Here is a 17,663-nt window from a genome sequence, read left to right on the forward strand (position 1 = left end):
GCCCAAATTTAACTGGTTTTTTACAAGGTACTTGTACGTTTAGTTAAAGAAAAATAAATCTAAAAATAAATATAAATTCTGTTAAAATGAAACCTACATTTTTAAACAGGTGGTCTAGTGCTATTTTACTAAAACTCCAGTTAATGTTCTGTACACAAATTTTCCACGGTAGGATTTAAAAGACACTTAAGTAATAAGGTCACAAAAATATAAATGCATATACAGGGTGGCCCATCGAAAACGTTCCGCATGGCATAACAGCCAGAGTAATTTTTTTTCAGAAAATTCAAAAACACGTCGATTTTGTTTGCGAGGGGCCAACTTTTGTCCCAAAAATAATTGCAAAATCTTCAACCCTCTAAGCAGGGGTGTCATCCCCCAGTTTTTTTTCAAATGGGAAGGGGGGTCAAGTGATACCGCAATGAAAAAGGCTTTCTATCTATACTTTCCCGCTTCGTTTTTGAAAATCGGTCGAGTCATTGAGAAAATATGAAGGATTGAAATTTGAAAAGCTTATTTAAACATTTATCAGAGTAAATGATAAGGATAAATTCCTTCGTGCAATTTGCTGTTTTTTTCTTATTATTTCTAGATGTTTATACGCATTTTTTCACTTGCCACAAGGTTGGACGATCAGGTGCGGTAGTTGCTAGATAGCTGTTCGGTGACTTGTGCATTGAAGTTCTTCTCAATATTGTTAAACTTTTTAACAAATATGATGTAGTCACATGCAGAAAAAGTGGACATGAGTTCTACCCGTACAAAATTCAGTTGGTACAAGAACTCAACGAAGACGATTTTGACCGTCGCTTGCAATTTTGCGAAACTATGAGTGGCAAATGATAATAATTTCCTATTTAATGTGTGCTTTTCGGATGAGTGTACTTTCTTTTTGAACGGTGTAGTTAATCGGCACAACTGTCGGTACTGGGCTGAGGACAACCCAGGGTTTTTCACGAGGTGCCCACACAAAACCTTCAGAAATTGAACGTATGGGCTGGTATTTTTGGAAATTCTATTTTAGGTCCTTATTTTTTCTTCCTAGAAATCTAACAGGTGATCTGTACTTGGATTTACTGGAAAATACCTTCGACCCAGCCCTAACTGACATCAAAGAAAACAATCCTGGATACGTTGAAGCCGAACTAATATTTCAACAAGACGGTGCACTTCCACATCACTCTCAAAATGTGCGTAATTATTTAAATAATAACTTTCCCGGTCGGTGGATAGGACGAAGGGGTGCAATTGAGTGGCCTCCCCTGTCACCCGACATGACTCCTTTAGACTTTTTTTCTATGGGGACACATAAAAAGTAAAGTGTATAGCACTAGTAACCTAACCCGCCTCATTAGAAGACCTGCGAAGACGAATTATTGATGTTGGTTGCGAAGTGACCCCGCAAGTTCTTCAGAATGTTCGAGAACGGTTTGAAAATAATTTGTATTACTGCATGGAGGTTGACGGGCAACATTTTTAGCTTTTGCTTCATTAATAAGGTAAGTTTTTTTAATTAATTCAATTTATGCGTTTTTTTGCAAAAGTACTTTTCAAATTTTCAATCCTTCATATTTTCAAAATGACTCGACCGATTTTTAAAAACAAAGCGGGGAAATATAGAAAATAGAAAGCCCTTTTCATTGCGGCGCCACTCGACTCCCCTTCCCATTTGAAAAAAGTTGGGGGATGACACCTCCGGTTAGAGGGTTAAACATTTTGCAATCATTTTTGCGTCAAAAGTTGTCCCCCTCACAAACAAAATTGACGTGTTTTTGGATTTTTTGAAAAAAACATATACCCTGGCCGTTATGCCTTGCGGAACGTTTTCGATGGGCCACCCTGTATACACATACACAATTCTAAAAGTTTTATTTCACATTTTTTTATATTTAAGTCAATGCGGCGTTCTTTCTGTAAACGTATTTCGAAATGTAAGCAATTGTTTTCTTTTAACCGCACGATTTCACAAACTAAACTTGTCTATTTTTAAAATATTTATTCCAGAATCAGTTAACCACAGTTCATTATTAATCCATAACCAGAAAATTATGAATTATTACCTACACAAATTTAACGCTACACCTCAAACACTCGGCTACGACAAACTAAAACTATATGGGATTTCGTTCGATATTAAAAATTTAAATATTGCTTTATATTTATTAAATCAAACATTATACGCGATAAACGATACAAAAACCTAGGTTGTTTTATAATTTGAGCTTTTATAAACACCCAAACTGCCCAAACGGCGAAAATTTTCCAGTGATATGACTGATATCCTTTTATGAACGACGCCGTCAATGGTCAATATAAACTACTAGCGTGTACCAGCGACTTCGTTCGTGTCGAATTAATTATTTGTAATGGTGATGATAAAGCAAAGCAAGAATTGCCATTAACATACAAACTGGATAAAATTTTCTCACATTTATGTCAGCATGAGAAAAAACAATATGGCGATATTATGATATAACTGGTAATATTTGAGGGGTAGTTTCATCTCGTTGGAATTTGACTTTCGAAAAATCCGTTTGCCAAAAACAAGCTTCTTACGTTAAGCAGTTTAAGTAGAATCGTGGTTAAGTAATTTCCCAACTTTTTGGAACACTCTGTATGATTTTTTAAAAAATTTCAAAATATGTAAAAAAACCAAATAAATTATGCTTGTCCAAGAGTTTTCTCGAAAGACTAACCGTTTTTTAAATAACAAATATTGTAATATTTAAGGGGCGTTTTCACCCTCTTGGAATTTGAGATTCGAGAAACCCCTCCTTATCGAACCTCTACACCCTACAGTCAATTCGTTTAGCAAAAATCAGCTTTAAAGGTTATGCAGTTTAAGTAGAATCGTGATTACTCAATGTCATATTTTATGAAACACCCTGTATAAATTTATAAAAAATCTTAAAATATGTAAAAAAACAAAATAAAATATACGTGTTTAAAAGTTTTTCCGAAAAACTCACCGGTTTTTAAATAAAAAATATTTTAATATTTGAGGGATAGTTTCACCCCCTTAGAATTCGAGTTTCGAAAAATCCCTTCTTATCGAACCTCTACACCCTAAAGTCAATCTGTTTTCCAAAAATCAGCTTTTTACGTCAAGCGCTTTAAGCAGGATCGTGATTAATCAATGACCAGATTTTTTGAAATACCCTGTACACATTTTTAAAAATCTTAAAATATGTAAGAAACAAAATAAAATATACGTGTTTAAGCGTTTTTTCGGAAACTTGACCGTTTTTTAAATAAAAAATTCACAGATTTTGCAACATGCGCAACCATCATAGGCGTATTGAAAATACCAGACACAAGTCGGCGGTTGACGTCAGCACTCCGGCAGTCTGTAGTGCATCCAGACCTGACGAGCCGAGCGCAAGACGAGAGCAAGACAAGAGCGAGACGAGAGCGAGACATTTTCTATCAATTTTTTACGCAAACCTGCCACGAGACAAGCCGAGAGGGATCATAGTGAAAGGAAGCCAAACACATATTAAATTGCAATTGAATATAACAAACGATGGCCAAATAATAACGCATACAGTAATAAACTTTTGTATCTTTAATATGGTATTCGGTCTTTAACATGGTATTCATCGTCGGTTTTCCCCCTTTTGGCTGTTTTCCCCTTTATCCCTTACACGACGTTTTTTACATAATACGTTTTTTAATGTTTTTAGAACAAAATGTTAAATAGAAAAGTTATTGGTAAGGTTAAGAAGCACATTTTAACATGACTATAGAGTATACAGGGTACTTCAAAAAAGTGTTGCGGATATAACATATTTTCTAATGGGAATACCCTATTTCTTATTTTATTATTGGGTTATACATACGTACAATTCGGTAACTTTTCTAGCATTTTTTGATATTATATATCTAAAATTAATAGATGTTGTAATAATTCTATTTGTTTAAAGAAATGTTGGATTTCGGTAGGGTAAAAATTATCAGTGACGCAAAATTTGTAAATTCTATCAGAAAAAATGATAATACATACAGTGTACGATTTAAAAATTTGAGATTACTTGATTTTAAACAGTCGAAATTTATAAATCAGACCTAATATCTCGCAGTCGGGCGAGCCTACCAAAAACACGTCCAGACTTTCGAGCTTTCTTTGATCGGCCGTTGAAAAATCGACAGGGGACGGATAGCAACGAGGCTCTGTAGGTTGACTCGCGAGGCTCTCGCGAGACTCGTCCACACAGCGAATTTCGAATGTCTCGCGCTCGTCTCCATAGGTCTGGACGCCCCATCGTATCGCTGATCGCCATTCGCAAATATATTCCAGATACGTATAGTGAACAAGTTCGCAACGTTAAAAAATTTTGATATTTAATTTTTATCGTGATGGCTTTTTATGAAAGTGTATACATAGAATTAATTGCATTAATTTGCAATAGCACCTCGAACCCACAGTTTTGTTATGGAGCCAGATTAAACCAATCAGAATGAGTATTATGTTACCGTAAAAGCCCGAATATTGGTTAAACGTAGAGTTGCCCACGTAGGAGCCCGAAATATACCAAAAAGTGGGTCAGTTTCGGTTAAGTTTATATTAGGTCTATATTTTATTAATTAAAAACCAACTAAAACCTAATTCTACTCTAACCTAAACTCACCCCTTTTTTTTGCATATTTCCGGCTATTACCGGGGTATTCCTAGGTTCAACTAATATTCGAACTAATGGTGTAAATTTATGGAGGGCCCATAAATTTAAATTCGCCGTACAACAAAATTTCACCAATTTTCTCAATAAAAATTAAAAGTTATAAATCATACTATTTTTATAGAAATGATGGAATAAGAGTGAACGGGGTGCCGGTAGACCAAGAAGATACTTGGAATGTAAGTGTTAATTTATACTCGAATTGAGTTGCCTCACACTATAGGCATATTTTGAACCTTTACCGTGCATAGTTACTGTAGATAAAAATAAATTAAAATAGAGTTGGCTCCAACGATAATTTAGTTTGCAGCTTCTTTTCATCATACCTAATAAAAAAAACCGTGACAACCACTACTTAGAGTATGTACCTACATATGTATTTTTAAAAATCATTATGAGATTTAAGTATAAAAAGGTGCCCATAATGTGAGTAGCGGTATTGACGGTTTTTTGTTATGAGTAAAATAAGCAGCAAAATATATTATCGATTGCAGCAACTGTAATGTATACCTAGTTTACATTCAGTATGTCCAATTAACATTTTCTACCATTATATCTTGATAGTTGAGTTTTTGAAATTATTTATTAGTTTCTTAAACAAAACAGACCCATAATAATTAAAATCTTTATCATCCAAGACTTTCAAGAATTATGAAGTAATCTCACGTCAATGTTTTTTTAAACTATTGCATGCCTTAAGTATTTGCAAAGTTAACAAAAATATTTCTTTGCATACCTTGCAATTAATATATTTGGTCTAATTTATCAGTTCTGCATCATATCCGAAATTCAGATTGTGTGTGACACAACACAACACAACACGACACAACAAGAAAAATGGCAAGTAAAAAAATGTAAAGTTTTAATTACTAATTACACAGTCCATTTTAAGGTAAAAAGTTAATTTAAACATGTGTCCGGAAATGCATAATTTTAAAGATACAGGGTGTCAAGATGTTTCCTAATAGACATTTTTTTATTAATATCTCAAAGATCCGTTGGCCGATTTTATTGAAATCTCGCCGTGTTGTGAACTTAGTTAGAACTGATAAGTTAGCACTAATTAAATGATAATAATTATTATTTACAATAATATTCAAACGGTAAAAACTTATCAACTTATCCCAATAAATATTTGACAACGCCTTGGATTCATTTGTTTTAACGCCTGTTGGCGGTGGAAACCATGCAAGCTTTTTCTTTGTCCTAAGTTGTTAATTAAACAAATAATAATCATATAAAAAAATATGGCAATTAGTCTAAATTTATTATTTATGTGATTCTGCTCTGTCTCGTATAATTTGCCCCTTACGGAAATAGTTAGATTAAAATAGCCAAACTGTACCTAACAACCCATGCCTTGACATATTTTCTTTTAAAATAATATCGCTTTCTTTATCCGCCGGTCCAGATTTGAACGGCCTTGCCCTGTTCGCAGGCATCAATGCAGGCTCTATCGACATAAGTACGTGTTGACAGGCAGGTTATCGAACCCATGTTGCGTCTAGCATGTCGTTTTTTCAAAAATGGGTCCCATATAAACGCGGCCAGAAGTATTTTCAATACTAAAATATTGTAATATTTGAGGGGTGGTTTCAACCTCTTGGAACTGGAATTTCGAAAAATCCCTTCTTAATGAACCTCTACACCCTAGTATCAATCTGTATCTGTATTATCAACCTGAATGCCACAATTGAGCTTCTCACGTTGTGTGGTTTGAGCAGGATCGTGATTAATCAGTATGTCAGTCACTTAAGGATTTTATATATTAGTATAGATATCTATTGCACCTTAATATCATTATATTTTATTGTATTTTTATATTCAATTTGATCATTATATTTTCTATACGTAGTATATCTTACCTCGTTGGCGTTACGAGCCGTGACATTTGGAGTTTAATACGCGCAAAACATAGCGGGAACGAAGGACAAAATGAAATTTCGACCGCCAGTAGAGAAAATGGATAAAATCAAAGGTTTTCAAGCGAAAATTGGACAAATTGAAGATTTTTGGGAATAGTTTTGAATATCTTAGGATGGGAAAAAAGTGATTTACAAAAAGTATAATTTAAATAGGTTTTTTTCTAATTTTTTTCTGATTTTTTTGGGGGGCATTGACCATTTGACCTTATGGTTAAGCCGCCACTGCAAATATCTAGGTTTCCACTGAAATCATCGTTAGTCGACAGGCTGAGTAAGAATAAACTGTGTTGCTAACAAGACATATTTTATACCATAAATGTTTGAAAGTTTTCCAACTAAAAAATCAGTTTGTTTAAGAATAATTAACAATACATTTCAGTATAAATCGTGTAACAGTTAAACACAAGCTAAACTCGGATTCAGCTCGTAAAATCGGCCACCGGCACCTCACTCATCTCCAAAACAACACTTTGTTCATATTTTACGGCATTAACTGGCAGTCCAAAAGGTGTTATAAACAGTTTTTATGATGGCAAAAGAGCTGGGAAGCGCTCGCCGCCGTACAGCCAAGAAGACTTTTTGCATATTTAGATATTCGTACGCAAACTATAAAAGTCCGTTAAACGCCTCGCAAGAAGAATATTAAAGATGGGGTTTTAAATAGCCTCCGTTTTCAATCAGCGGCTAAAAACAGCCACCCATTAAATATTAATCTGCGGCCGTATACATAGTTAGTTTTATGGGTTTTAATTTGCATGGAAATTTTTCCGAAACAATCAATTAAATGCGAGACGTTAAATTTTTAACGTTTGCCTGCAAAGCAACGCGATGGCGAGGAGTGTCTTTCGACAGATATCTTATGGCCTGTTAAAAATTACAAGGGGATAGTTATAATATTTGCGGCTAAACATTCTCTATCGAAACTTATTTTTATTCTAATTAGAATTGGTAATAGAGTTGGGAATTATTATCGGATCATTTCAGTATCAGATATAGATGCAGATTAGATGTAGATCAGATGTAGATTGTATGAGGAAGTTAATCACCGCGACCTTATAGATCTATTGTGTCCCTCTTTATTGAGCTATAATTCATCATATAGTTTCAGGGTTTTGACAAAAGCCACTATCTGGGACTGTTTTACAGAGTGTAGTTCTTCATCTCCAATGTCAGTCGTATCAAAGGTACGTATCGTCGTGAGGAGGTGTTCTGGTGTTTTCCCATTTCCCCACAGAATCTGCATTCACCGTTTTTTCTTAGCTTCAATCTACTGAAATGTTCATTGGAGGGAAATGTTCATTGGGGAGACAGTGTCCTGTTGAAAACCCGTAATAATCCGAAGATTGTTCTTACTTAAATCAAGGAAATCATAGATTTTTCTTGGTCGTAAGTCCTCAGAGACTTCTTCGAGTGTCTTAGACCGTTGCAGGATTTCTACTCCAGGTTACCGATGGAGTCTTTCAGGTTCTTTGCTTGAGTTCTGCTTTAAATTCGTTTCCCCTTCAAAAGTAGAACGGTTCTGTTCCAGTAAGTGGAATGTTCGCTCCTTTTCTAGCTTGATCGTTTGCTTTTTCATTACCTTCTATCCCTTAGTGAGTTGGCACCCAGAGTAGGAGATCTTTATTTTCTTTGCCTAATTAGTTTATCTTCTCTAAACATTCTTTGACCAACTTCGAATTGTTGCTTACTGAGCTGATTGCTCTCAAGGCTGCTTGACTATTGGATGAACTGGCTATTCCTTCTATAGATTTCTACTTGAAGGATTCTGGGGTAGGTGCCTATTGGTTCGATGTATTTAATATTTGGCCTAAATACTCCTATCCTTGTGCCTGCTTTGGTTTTGGAAGCATCAGTATAGCACATTATAGTGTGGTCTTTTAACTACTGAGCAAACGTTTCTAATTCTTTTTGTTGCTCAATACTACAAAGATGTTTCTCAAAGTAAGTTGTACATTTTTGGTATGTCATCCACTGGGAGTTGGTTGCCCTTTAAAACGTTCAATTTTTGTTTCTAACTCTGATTTATAGATGGTAACATTTGAGGCCAAATGAACAAGTAATACAAATAATAAGTGTTGTGGTCTGTTTAAAAATGCAGGTCTACCATAAATCTCATACTGGTGGTTATTACTCAGAAAACTGATTATTGTTATGCGCGCAACTGTTGTTTAATGAAAGGTTATCCTCTATCGTCCTGTATTCTTGTAATCACAGTATGTTAGATACCGGTGTGAGGTCGTGCAGAGTAATCCTCGAGAATCGACAAAAATTCTCGATGCCTACCGAGGATTTCAGTACTCGAGTGATCGAGTATTTTTTACTCGAGCCATCCCATCACTAATTGGTAATATTATTAGTAACATTAAAACACTTTTTTCTTTCATGCTCTTTCATCACGTGATCCAGTATGTTACACTGACCGGCATGAAAAACGGGCATCTTCAAATTTTTATATATTTTAAAGTTCAATATAGGTATTTTGGTCTAGGAAGTCAATTTTGATTATTTTTTACCAATTTGTAGCTAAGTTATATGACTTTCTTTCCTCTTTTTAAATTAAAAATTAAAGTTCTCATCTCTCTATTATACAAGCTCAAAGTTCCTTTGACATGGAGTTTATGCTCAGGATACTATATACTGAGTATCAGGAATGGGGTCTGGAAGTCAGTTTAGAAAAAAACAGAATACTTGGTATTAAATTCCAACGCCAAATTTGATATTCTAATTGACGACAAGGCAGAAATACAACAGACACATTCAAACATGTAGGAGCTATAGTTGATAAAAATGGAATCGGTGGGACAGAGAATTCAGAACGCGAGGAGAGTGGTAGGGGCACTCAACTCAATCTGGTGGGACAAATATATTATAAAGAATATATATTGTATATAATATATACATGTATGTATAATAATATATACATATTGGCCAAACAATGGTAGAATCGGTCTTATGCTATGGGAGTGAGATATGGGCCCTAAGAGAAGAAGATAAACGGAGAGTATTGGCTGTAGAGATGGATTACTTACGTAGAAGCGCTAGAGTGTCCAGATTACAAAGAGTGAGAAACGAGGAAATCAGAAACAGAACATCGGCACAAGAAACATTAATTCAACGAATAGAAAAAAGAGGTTTGAGATGGTTTCGTCATCTAATGAGGATGGAGGACACAAGATGGCCAAAACGTGTATTCAAATGGTCACCCACTGGCAGACACAAAAGGGGACGCCCGCGTCGGTCCTGGAACGATGGTATACGACAGGCGATGAGAGATCGGAATATCGAAGAAGATCTCGTGTATGACAGAGATGGCTGGCGATTGAGACTGGGAAGGCAACATTTTGTTGTATAATCTGTATAGTACAGTAACTGTATTTTTATAAGATTAATCCCAAATATATATATCTCTCTATGTATATGAGCAAAAACAAAATTTATTTGAAGGGTCTAGGGGAAAAACATGATAAGCCCCATTTTACTAATTTTAAAGGAGAGGACTAGACTGCTGAAGGTTCTCAGGTTCTTTGCGTGTATTCTAGATTCTTTTTACTTGGCATATATCATAGGATTTAACAACTCATTGCCCTGCAGAGTTTATACATTTTTCAGCGATCAGTCGGACCTACTACAATATTTTAAAAACCTAAAATTAAGAAATTGGCGCTTGTCAAGCTTTTCTCCTGGACCCTTCATTTATTTTTGGAGAAACTTTGAAACACACCCTTTCGAATGGTTTAACAAAGCAAAGAATTTAAAATCCAGTTTATCAGCAAGGTGCATCTTTTTCGCTGGTTTTGTTTTTTCTGCTTCGTCTCAAAATGAATTACACTGTAGGTCGCCAGATGAGATAAATATATATATATACTCCAGGGTTGTCGCAAATAACGTCGCATCCCCACGCCTAACCGCCACCTGTTACGATCAAGAACATCTTCCACTTCCAAGTTACGGTCCTCCATTGCCCTTCTGATGGCCTCATTCCAGGATCTTCTAGGCCGTCCTCTTTTCCTTTTTCCAGGAGGTGACCAGCTGTAGATACGGTAGGGCCATCTTTGGTGTTCCATGCGTAGTTAGTGTCCAAACCACTTAAGGCCCCTCTGTTCGACTCTATCCACTATTGTCTGTGTGGCATCCATTTTGGCATCCATTTTGATTTCCACGTTCCTAACTCTGTCCAGTTTAGATACTCTCGCACTGCGTCTCAAATAGTCCATTTCGAGTGCATTCAAAGCTCGCTTTTGTTCAGCTTTTAAGGTCCAAACTTCACACCCATAAGTTACTACGGACTCCACTAGGGCTCTTCCAATATGTACTTTTGTGTTTGGTCTTATGTTTTTGTCCCACCAGATGCCGTTCAGTGCTCCTATGATCTTCCGCCCTTGTTCTATTCTAGCAGATACTTCTGTTTTGTCCAGTCCCTTTCTGCTGGATATACGTGCCCCCAAATATTTAAACCATTCAACCTGTCTGAGCTTTGCATTGTCAGTAATAAAAATGTCAAATTTATCATTTGAATTGGTCAATAGGTATTCCGTTTTATCAATGTTCACAGTAAGGCCCCATTCCGTGTATGCCGAATTTAACCTGCTCATCATGAATTCAAGGTTGTAAGCATCTTGAGCTATGACCACCTGATCATCGGCAAAATTCAATGTAACCAAACAGTCATCTCCTACAGGGACGCCCATTCCCCCACACCTGTTCTTCCAGTCCCTAAGAACCACTTCCAAATACAGATTAAATAAAAGAGGCGACAGAGGACATCCCTGTCGAAGGCCTTTAGTTGTAAACATTATCTCAGACAGTTTGTTACAGCTGTGTTGTTGTTGTACAGCACCTTAATTAAATTTATGAGACATTCATCCACATCAAGTTGTTCCAGTATGTACTATAGTTTAACTCTGGGGATGGAACTTCCATTCATTAGGTATTTTATTCCGATCTACACACATCTGCATTAAGTTTGTTATTTCTGTTATAAGACATTCTCCGCCATATTTTAGCATTTCAGCCATAATACCACCCGGTCCTGGAACTCTACCGTTTTTCATAGACACCAAGGCTTGTTTAACTTCCTCAATCGATATGTTTGTTCTAGGTTCTGTAATAGTGACGGCTTCATTGTTTTGCAAAAACTGTGGACGTTGTTCTATTAATAGGTTTTCATAATGTTTCCGCCAATCACTTAAAGATATAGTTCCCGTTCATCGTTCACGCGTATTTGTTTTCATCCCCTTCAGAGTTCTCCATGCTTCCGTAGATCGTGATCCCCCAATGTAAGTTTCAATATCATTGCATTTTCTTTCCCACATACTATTCTTTTCCTCAGTTACTTGTTGTCGAACTTCCTTTTGTAACTTCTTATATGCTAGCCAATTTTCATCTGTTGGATTTCCTAACCAGTTATTATAATACAGCTTCTTTTCACTTATCTTTTCTTCAAGCTTATCCGTCATCTATATAGGTTGGTTATTGATTTGTTCCTTATATCCTACAGCTTCCTGCATTCCTTGATGTACGGCTTGTGTAATTCGGGTATGCTCTTCTTCAATAGTATGCTTGGGTTGTTCTTTCTGCAATGATGTTTGATACGTCGTTGGTAGAGGTATTTAATACTGTCATCTCCTAACAAGTTGACTTTATATCTTGGATTTGACAGAGTGACTTGCTCCGTTTCAGCTTCTGTTATATGTCAGATGAGATAAATGCTCACCCAAAATGCATCATATGAACCAATCCACTATTAGTATTAAAACTAATTAACAAATCAAATTATTCTTAAAATTTGTCAGAACAATTTACACCATAAAGCTCTACCTACATCGCATGGTCTAATTAAAACAATTTCCCACACGTAAAACTCGCGTCCTAAACCGCGTAACACACGCAAACACACGACCACCCCTATTCTGACCCACCAACCCCCACCACACATTCCCCCACAATCGCCAAGAACCTTTCCTCCTCCTCCCCTACGTCTCACCACGCCGCATCATTCCATCTCGCGCCGTTTTAAGAAAGACATAAGTGAAACAAGAAAGAATGCAAATGAGATGAGGTAAAGAGCGCGTCTTTGCTTAATTCACGCGCTCACTCTTCCGTTTCTTTTCGTCTTGCTCCTCCTCGGACGGGCCGGGGGGGGGAGAGGTGTTTCCTCTTCCCCTTTCCTCCTCACGTCACCAAGTGAGGGTAGAGAGAGTTTTTGCCGCCACGGGCTCACATGCGCAAATGAAATCGATTAAAATGCGAGTTTGTGCTTTGAAGAAGAAGTATTAATGGCAGGGGGCGGTGATGGTCGTCGCCGCCCGAGATTTGGGGGAGGCCGGGGCTGCATCGGACGGAGCTGATAATGACAAACTCGCAGATAATTAAACTTTGTGTCGTTTAGTTTTTTGCATATCTACGGTTTTTTGTTGAGATTATACAAAGGACGAGATATTATTTTCTTTATCAAAGGTAGTTTTTTCTTGTAGACTGGCTGGGAGTTACTTCATCGGTTAGTAAGGATTGAATTTATGTAAGCACAAACTGTCTTCTGAAAAAAAATCATCATTATAATCATCTTCAGCTTATTCAATTTGTTCTAATTATACTGCAGCCTACCTCACATATTTAGATAATCCCTTTGTAATCGAACCCATTGTTATCTATTGTTGACTATGCGGGCCCAAGTTATCCCTGCTAAATTCCTAATATCATGGTCCCATCTGAGGTTTGGCCTTCTTATAGGTCTCTTAATTCCTCTTGGGTACAATGCAGTAATTTTTGTGAACCATCTGTTGTCTGTCTTTCTTGTCAGGTGTTCTGCTTATTGCCACTTGCGGGATTTAGTTCTGTCGATGATGTCTATTACCTGGGCACTCTTTAGATAAAGTATCATCCCAGATTTTAATATGATTGAGTTTCTTCCATATGAAGGTACTTCATGTATTTTCTATATACTCGTAAATAAACTCCAAAGGCTAGGTCGATGGTATCGTTGCCCTTATGATTCTTACACAATTATTTTCACAGATCATAAAATATTACATATACAGGGTGGTCCGAACTGTATTCCGGAAACTTCGGCAGCATATTCTGCAGATAAAAATAAGTAAAAAAGTTCGTATAAGTGTATGTCCTAAAGTGCTTAGATTCAGAGATACAGGGTGTAGAAGTTTAATTTTTATTTCGATTTTTTCCAAATAATTTTTGAAGTAACGTCAATATTTGAATGAAAATTGGTGTCTGGAAATTTTTTGATATGAAAAATTTGATTTTGATGTCAATATGACTCCTACTAGTAGAGGGCGCTACCTACATATTTTTAACTGGTTTGAAGAGTAATAACTTTTCGTCCGTACCCGTATAAAACTAGTGAGTAAAAAATATAAATTTACAACGTTTTCTACGTAAAAAGGGTTTCTTGGTAAAAATCGCTACGAGCAACCGTTCTCAAGATATTTAGAATGGAAACAGTCAATACATGTCATTATTGACAAAAAATAAACACGTTGAGTAGATAGTCATTTGACTGATTTTTTTTAAATTAATCATAAATTTTTCTGCGAAAAATGATGATAAAAGAGTTTCTGTTGAACTTTTGGCGCAAAAACATTTCAACCTACAAAATAATTAAAACAAATGTAGGTGGCGCCCCCTACAATTAGGAGTCATATTGACATCAAAATCGCACTTTTAATGTCAAACCACCCAGATACTAATTTTTATCGAAATATTGACGTTACTTCAGAAATTATATTGAAAAAAAAACGGAATAAAAATGAAACTTCTACACCCTGTATCTCCAAAACTAAACATTTTAGAACATACATTTATACGAACTTTTTTACTTATTTATATCTGCAGAATACGTTGCCGAAGTTTCCGGAATACAGTTTGGACCACCCTGTATATTTGAAGATTAGTTCAATGTAAATCTCATAAGTCGATCGTGTTTGCATTTTCTGTATTGTTCAGTCCTTTTACACTACTACAAAAGAAACATAAACTTCAAGAACACCATTAGAAAATCGGTGGACCGTTTTTACAGTTTAAAATCTTCGACCGACATAAATCGTTCCGCACCCCTTTAGACGCCTCCGCCAGCGTCGTCCGTCATTGCTCCCGCTTCCCCGACTTCTACCCGCGCGTAAGAAAGTCGACCCGCTCGTACGTGTACAGCGGACCGCGAGAGTAGACCTTTTTTCCCCTCTTTCGCATTTTAATTAAGCTGGGCCGCTGGGTGGGGGACGTGGGGGTGTGAGGCACTCCCCCCGCTGCGCCCAGGGGCGGATGCTAATTATTTTTTCAGCGGGCGCCCGCTTTTTAGGTTAATTAGTAATAAATTTTTAATTAATCGACGCTCGACATCGGCCTAGAGTCGAACTGGATTCGGAACGTTGATCTTGGAGAGGTGCAATCGTCGTCGTTGTCGTTGCTTTTTTCGGAAGGTTGTTTACGGTAATTTTTTCGGTGGATTTTCCGGGAAGGTTGTTATTTATTTAATTTTTTCAGGTATTGTTTATTTGGAGTGTTTTTTTTCTCTTAATTAGCTTAAAAAGAATTATCAAGTTACATAAATAAAATAAATATAATATAGGTTACGTATTTCGTGAGTTTCGGGTACATAATTTTATGTCAGATTAAAAAATAACGAAATTTCTTTACAAGAAAATGAAACAATACATATTTAATAAAATTTAAGCAATATTATTTAGTTTAGCTGGTTTAGGTCTGTGCGCTGATAGCCGTTTACAGCGCAGCGGATAAAGAATATTGTACCGTAGTTCTGCTTTCAGTCGACAGAGTGAGTGGTTGCCGGAGACAGTGTTGCCAGAACTACTGATTAATCCGTAGATTTACAGATTTTGGGTACAGAATTTAGGTAATTATTAGGTAGAGAACGTTAAAAATACGGATTTTTTTGATCATTAAACAATTTAATATTATATGATTAAACATAGAACGGCGTCAGAGTTGGCTTGAAAATAAAGATTGCTGTTATTTCATATGTAAAATATTATGGCAAATGTCAATAGTCATCATTTCCAAGGCTAACAACTAAACGACTTTTATCGATCATACGAAATTTTCAGTACCTATAAAAGATTTTTTATTTTTGTTATTTATTTTATATATATGTTTAACATGAATAAATTTTCTATACATAAACGGGGATATTTCATCTAAAGATATGTTTGTCAAATGTATTGCAGATACTACACATTTTAATATGGCAACACTGTCGCTTTCAGTTCCGCACCGACTAGCCGAATTAGAGAAAATGAGTGTTTTATGCGTTGACAACAGAACGAGTAGAGGCTTCACCTTACAGCACTTGAGCCGTAAGGGGAAATCAAATCAGCCTTCTCACAAGTTTGCCCGTTAAGTTGTGTATCTTCCCAATTCTTTTTACATTAATAGGTGCAATATATGCAATGTACATAAATAGGTGCAAAAACTTAGCTTAAGGGTTTTGATTTGATTCTTCGAGGTAGCTATCAGGCCTGATCCACTTCGAATTTTTCAGATCTATTGTGGACTTTTTCTGATCCTTATGTTACATTCTCCAGTCCTATCATTTTCAAAGCAACACAATAAAGTTTTTTTTTAAATCTTTAATTCTGAAGTTACAAACATAAAATATAAAAAAATGTAACAGGTTAAAAAAGTAATGAAACCAATTCAAAAAACTAATTTTGGGTAAATAAACAAAGCTGTGAACGTATCTGTTTGATAAAATTTTAGGCAAGGCCAACAAAAAAGTTTATTGAGTGCCTTACCACCACCATAACCAGTATTTATAAACATTTTCACTAAATTGACAAATACACGATTTTAATTTAGTATTAATATTGTTCCGGACCGTTGTGGACTCGACCTAACCTAACTATATGGCCCGCCCTCGGATGACCTTAACATCGCATTAAAGAATAGACACCGTAATGATTCATTCGAAGATTCGAGAAGAATCGAGTTCCACTGGAATGGAGTAGTACATACGAGAACAATCGAAACCTTCTCTATGCACCGAACGATTTATGGACTATTCTAGAGATCTTTAGCTGTCGGTATAAAAGCCGGCGGCTGGGGCCTAGAGAGGGCAGTTATAAATAGACGAGTGTAGTTGACGCGCTAAAATTCAAAATAAATCCTTAGTTATAAATCTTTTGTAAATAGTTCTATAAGTCTTTTATCGTTATTGTTTTTGTTAATTAGTGTTAAATAAATAGTGTTTAAATAAATTTTGCCTTTCTATCCATACAGAACTGACGAAAAATGTAACAATCTTTAAAATATGCTTTGGAGTTTTTTCTTCAATAGTATTTAATTTTTCTGAATACTCCATCGGCCACCGCGGCGCGCGACAAAATGTTTTAAGTTGTATACAAAACACATAAAATATGTGTTTAAAAATCTGCATCACCCACCACCTAAAACAGTGAACGGGAAACGTAATCGGTGCCGGAGAGTTCGCTGACCCAGGCTCGCGTTCAGGGCGTTCAAGATGTAAAGAGGACAGTCGCATTTTTAGCATTTAGCGTAGGCGAGGGGTGTCTCATTTGGGCAAAAAATGTACATGTAATTCCAATAGTGACACACCCCTCAAGCGTAGGTCTTATAGGCGTTATCTATAAAGCTCGATCAATACACACATTAAATAATTGAAATTGAATTTAATTATTTGAATAAATTTATTGAAAATTTTAATTTATTATAGGAGATCTCAGTGACTTTTTTTAAATAAAAACGTATTACAATATGTTGAAGGGATGCTTACCAATAATTCCTTTTACGTGGTTTAAGCGTTTTTTTTTCAATTAATTAAAAATGCGTCGGACGCCACTGTTTTCTTCTCACCCCATTTGCCCGGTTCGTCTTACCCGGGACCTTAATATGGAATAAAAATAAAGACAGCCATCGAAATTAATGGATTTTAAGACGCAAAAACAATTCGGTTTTTAGATTAAAGGGGTTGTATGTTAATGACCCGAGTTGAAGGGAAAAGGAGAGTCTGTAGTCAATCAAGCGGGGTATACGTTCGTTGGATGTTAATCAAAAGAATTTGCAAGAAACGAAA

At 36.0% G+C, this 17,663-nt stretch overlaps 3 protein-coding genes across 3 annotated transcripts; 1 reads left to right on the forward strand and 2 right to left on the reverse strand.

Moving 5' to 3' along the window:
* Positions 1-9,536: 9,536 nt before the first annotated feature.
* Positions 9,537-9,953, forward strand: LOC115886486. Its single transcript, XM_030905659.1, has one exon. The coding sequence runs from the start codon at positions 9,537-9,539 to the stop codon at positions 9,951-9,953; it is 417 nt and encodes a 138-aa protein (XP_030761519.1).
* A 718-nt stretch (positions 9,954-10,671) lies between these two features.
* On the reverse strand, positions 10,672-11,394 carry LOC115886487. The gene has a single exon (XM_030905660.1). The coding sequence runs from the start codon at positions 11,392-11,394 to the stop codon at positions 10,672-10,674; it is 723 nt and encodes a 240-aa protein (XP_030761520.1).
* A 102-nt stretch (positions 11,395-11,496) lies between these two features.
* Positions 11,497-12,057, reverse strand: LOC115886488. Its single transcript, XM_030905661.1, has 2 exons — positions 11,817-12,057; positions 11,497-11,750 (listed from the first exon to the last, which is right to left on the reverse strand). Exons 1-2 carry the CDS (start codon positions 12,055-12,057, stop codon positions 11,497-11,499), a joined length of 495 nt encoding a protein of 164 aa, XP_030761521.1.
* Between the last annotated feature and the right edge of the window lie 5,606 nt (positions 12,058-17,663).

Source organism: Sitophilus oryzae, unplaced genomic scaffold (genome assembly GCF_002938485.1).
Source record: "Sitophilus oryzae breed Bouriz unplaced genomic scaffold, Soryzae_2.0 scaffold_490_pilon_pilon, whole genome shotgun sequence".
In the NCBI taxonomy this organism is placed as follows: Eukaryota; Metazoa; Arthropoda; class Insecta; order Coleoptera; family Curculionidae; genus Sitophilus; species Sitophilus oryzae.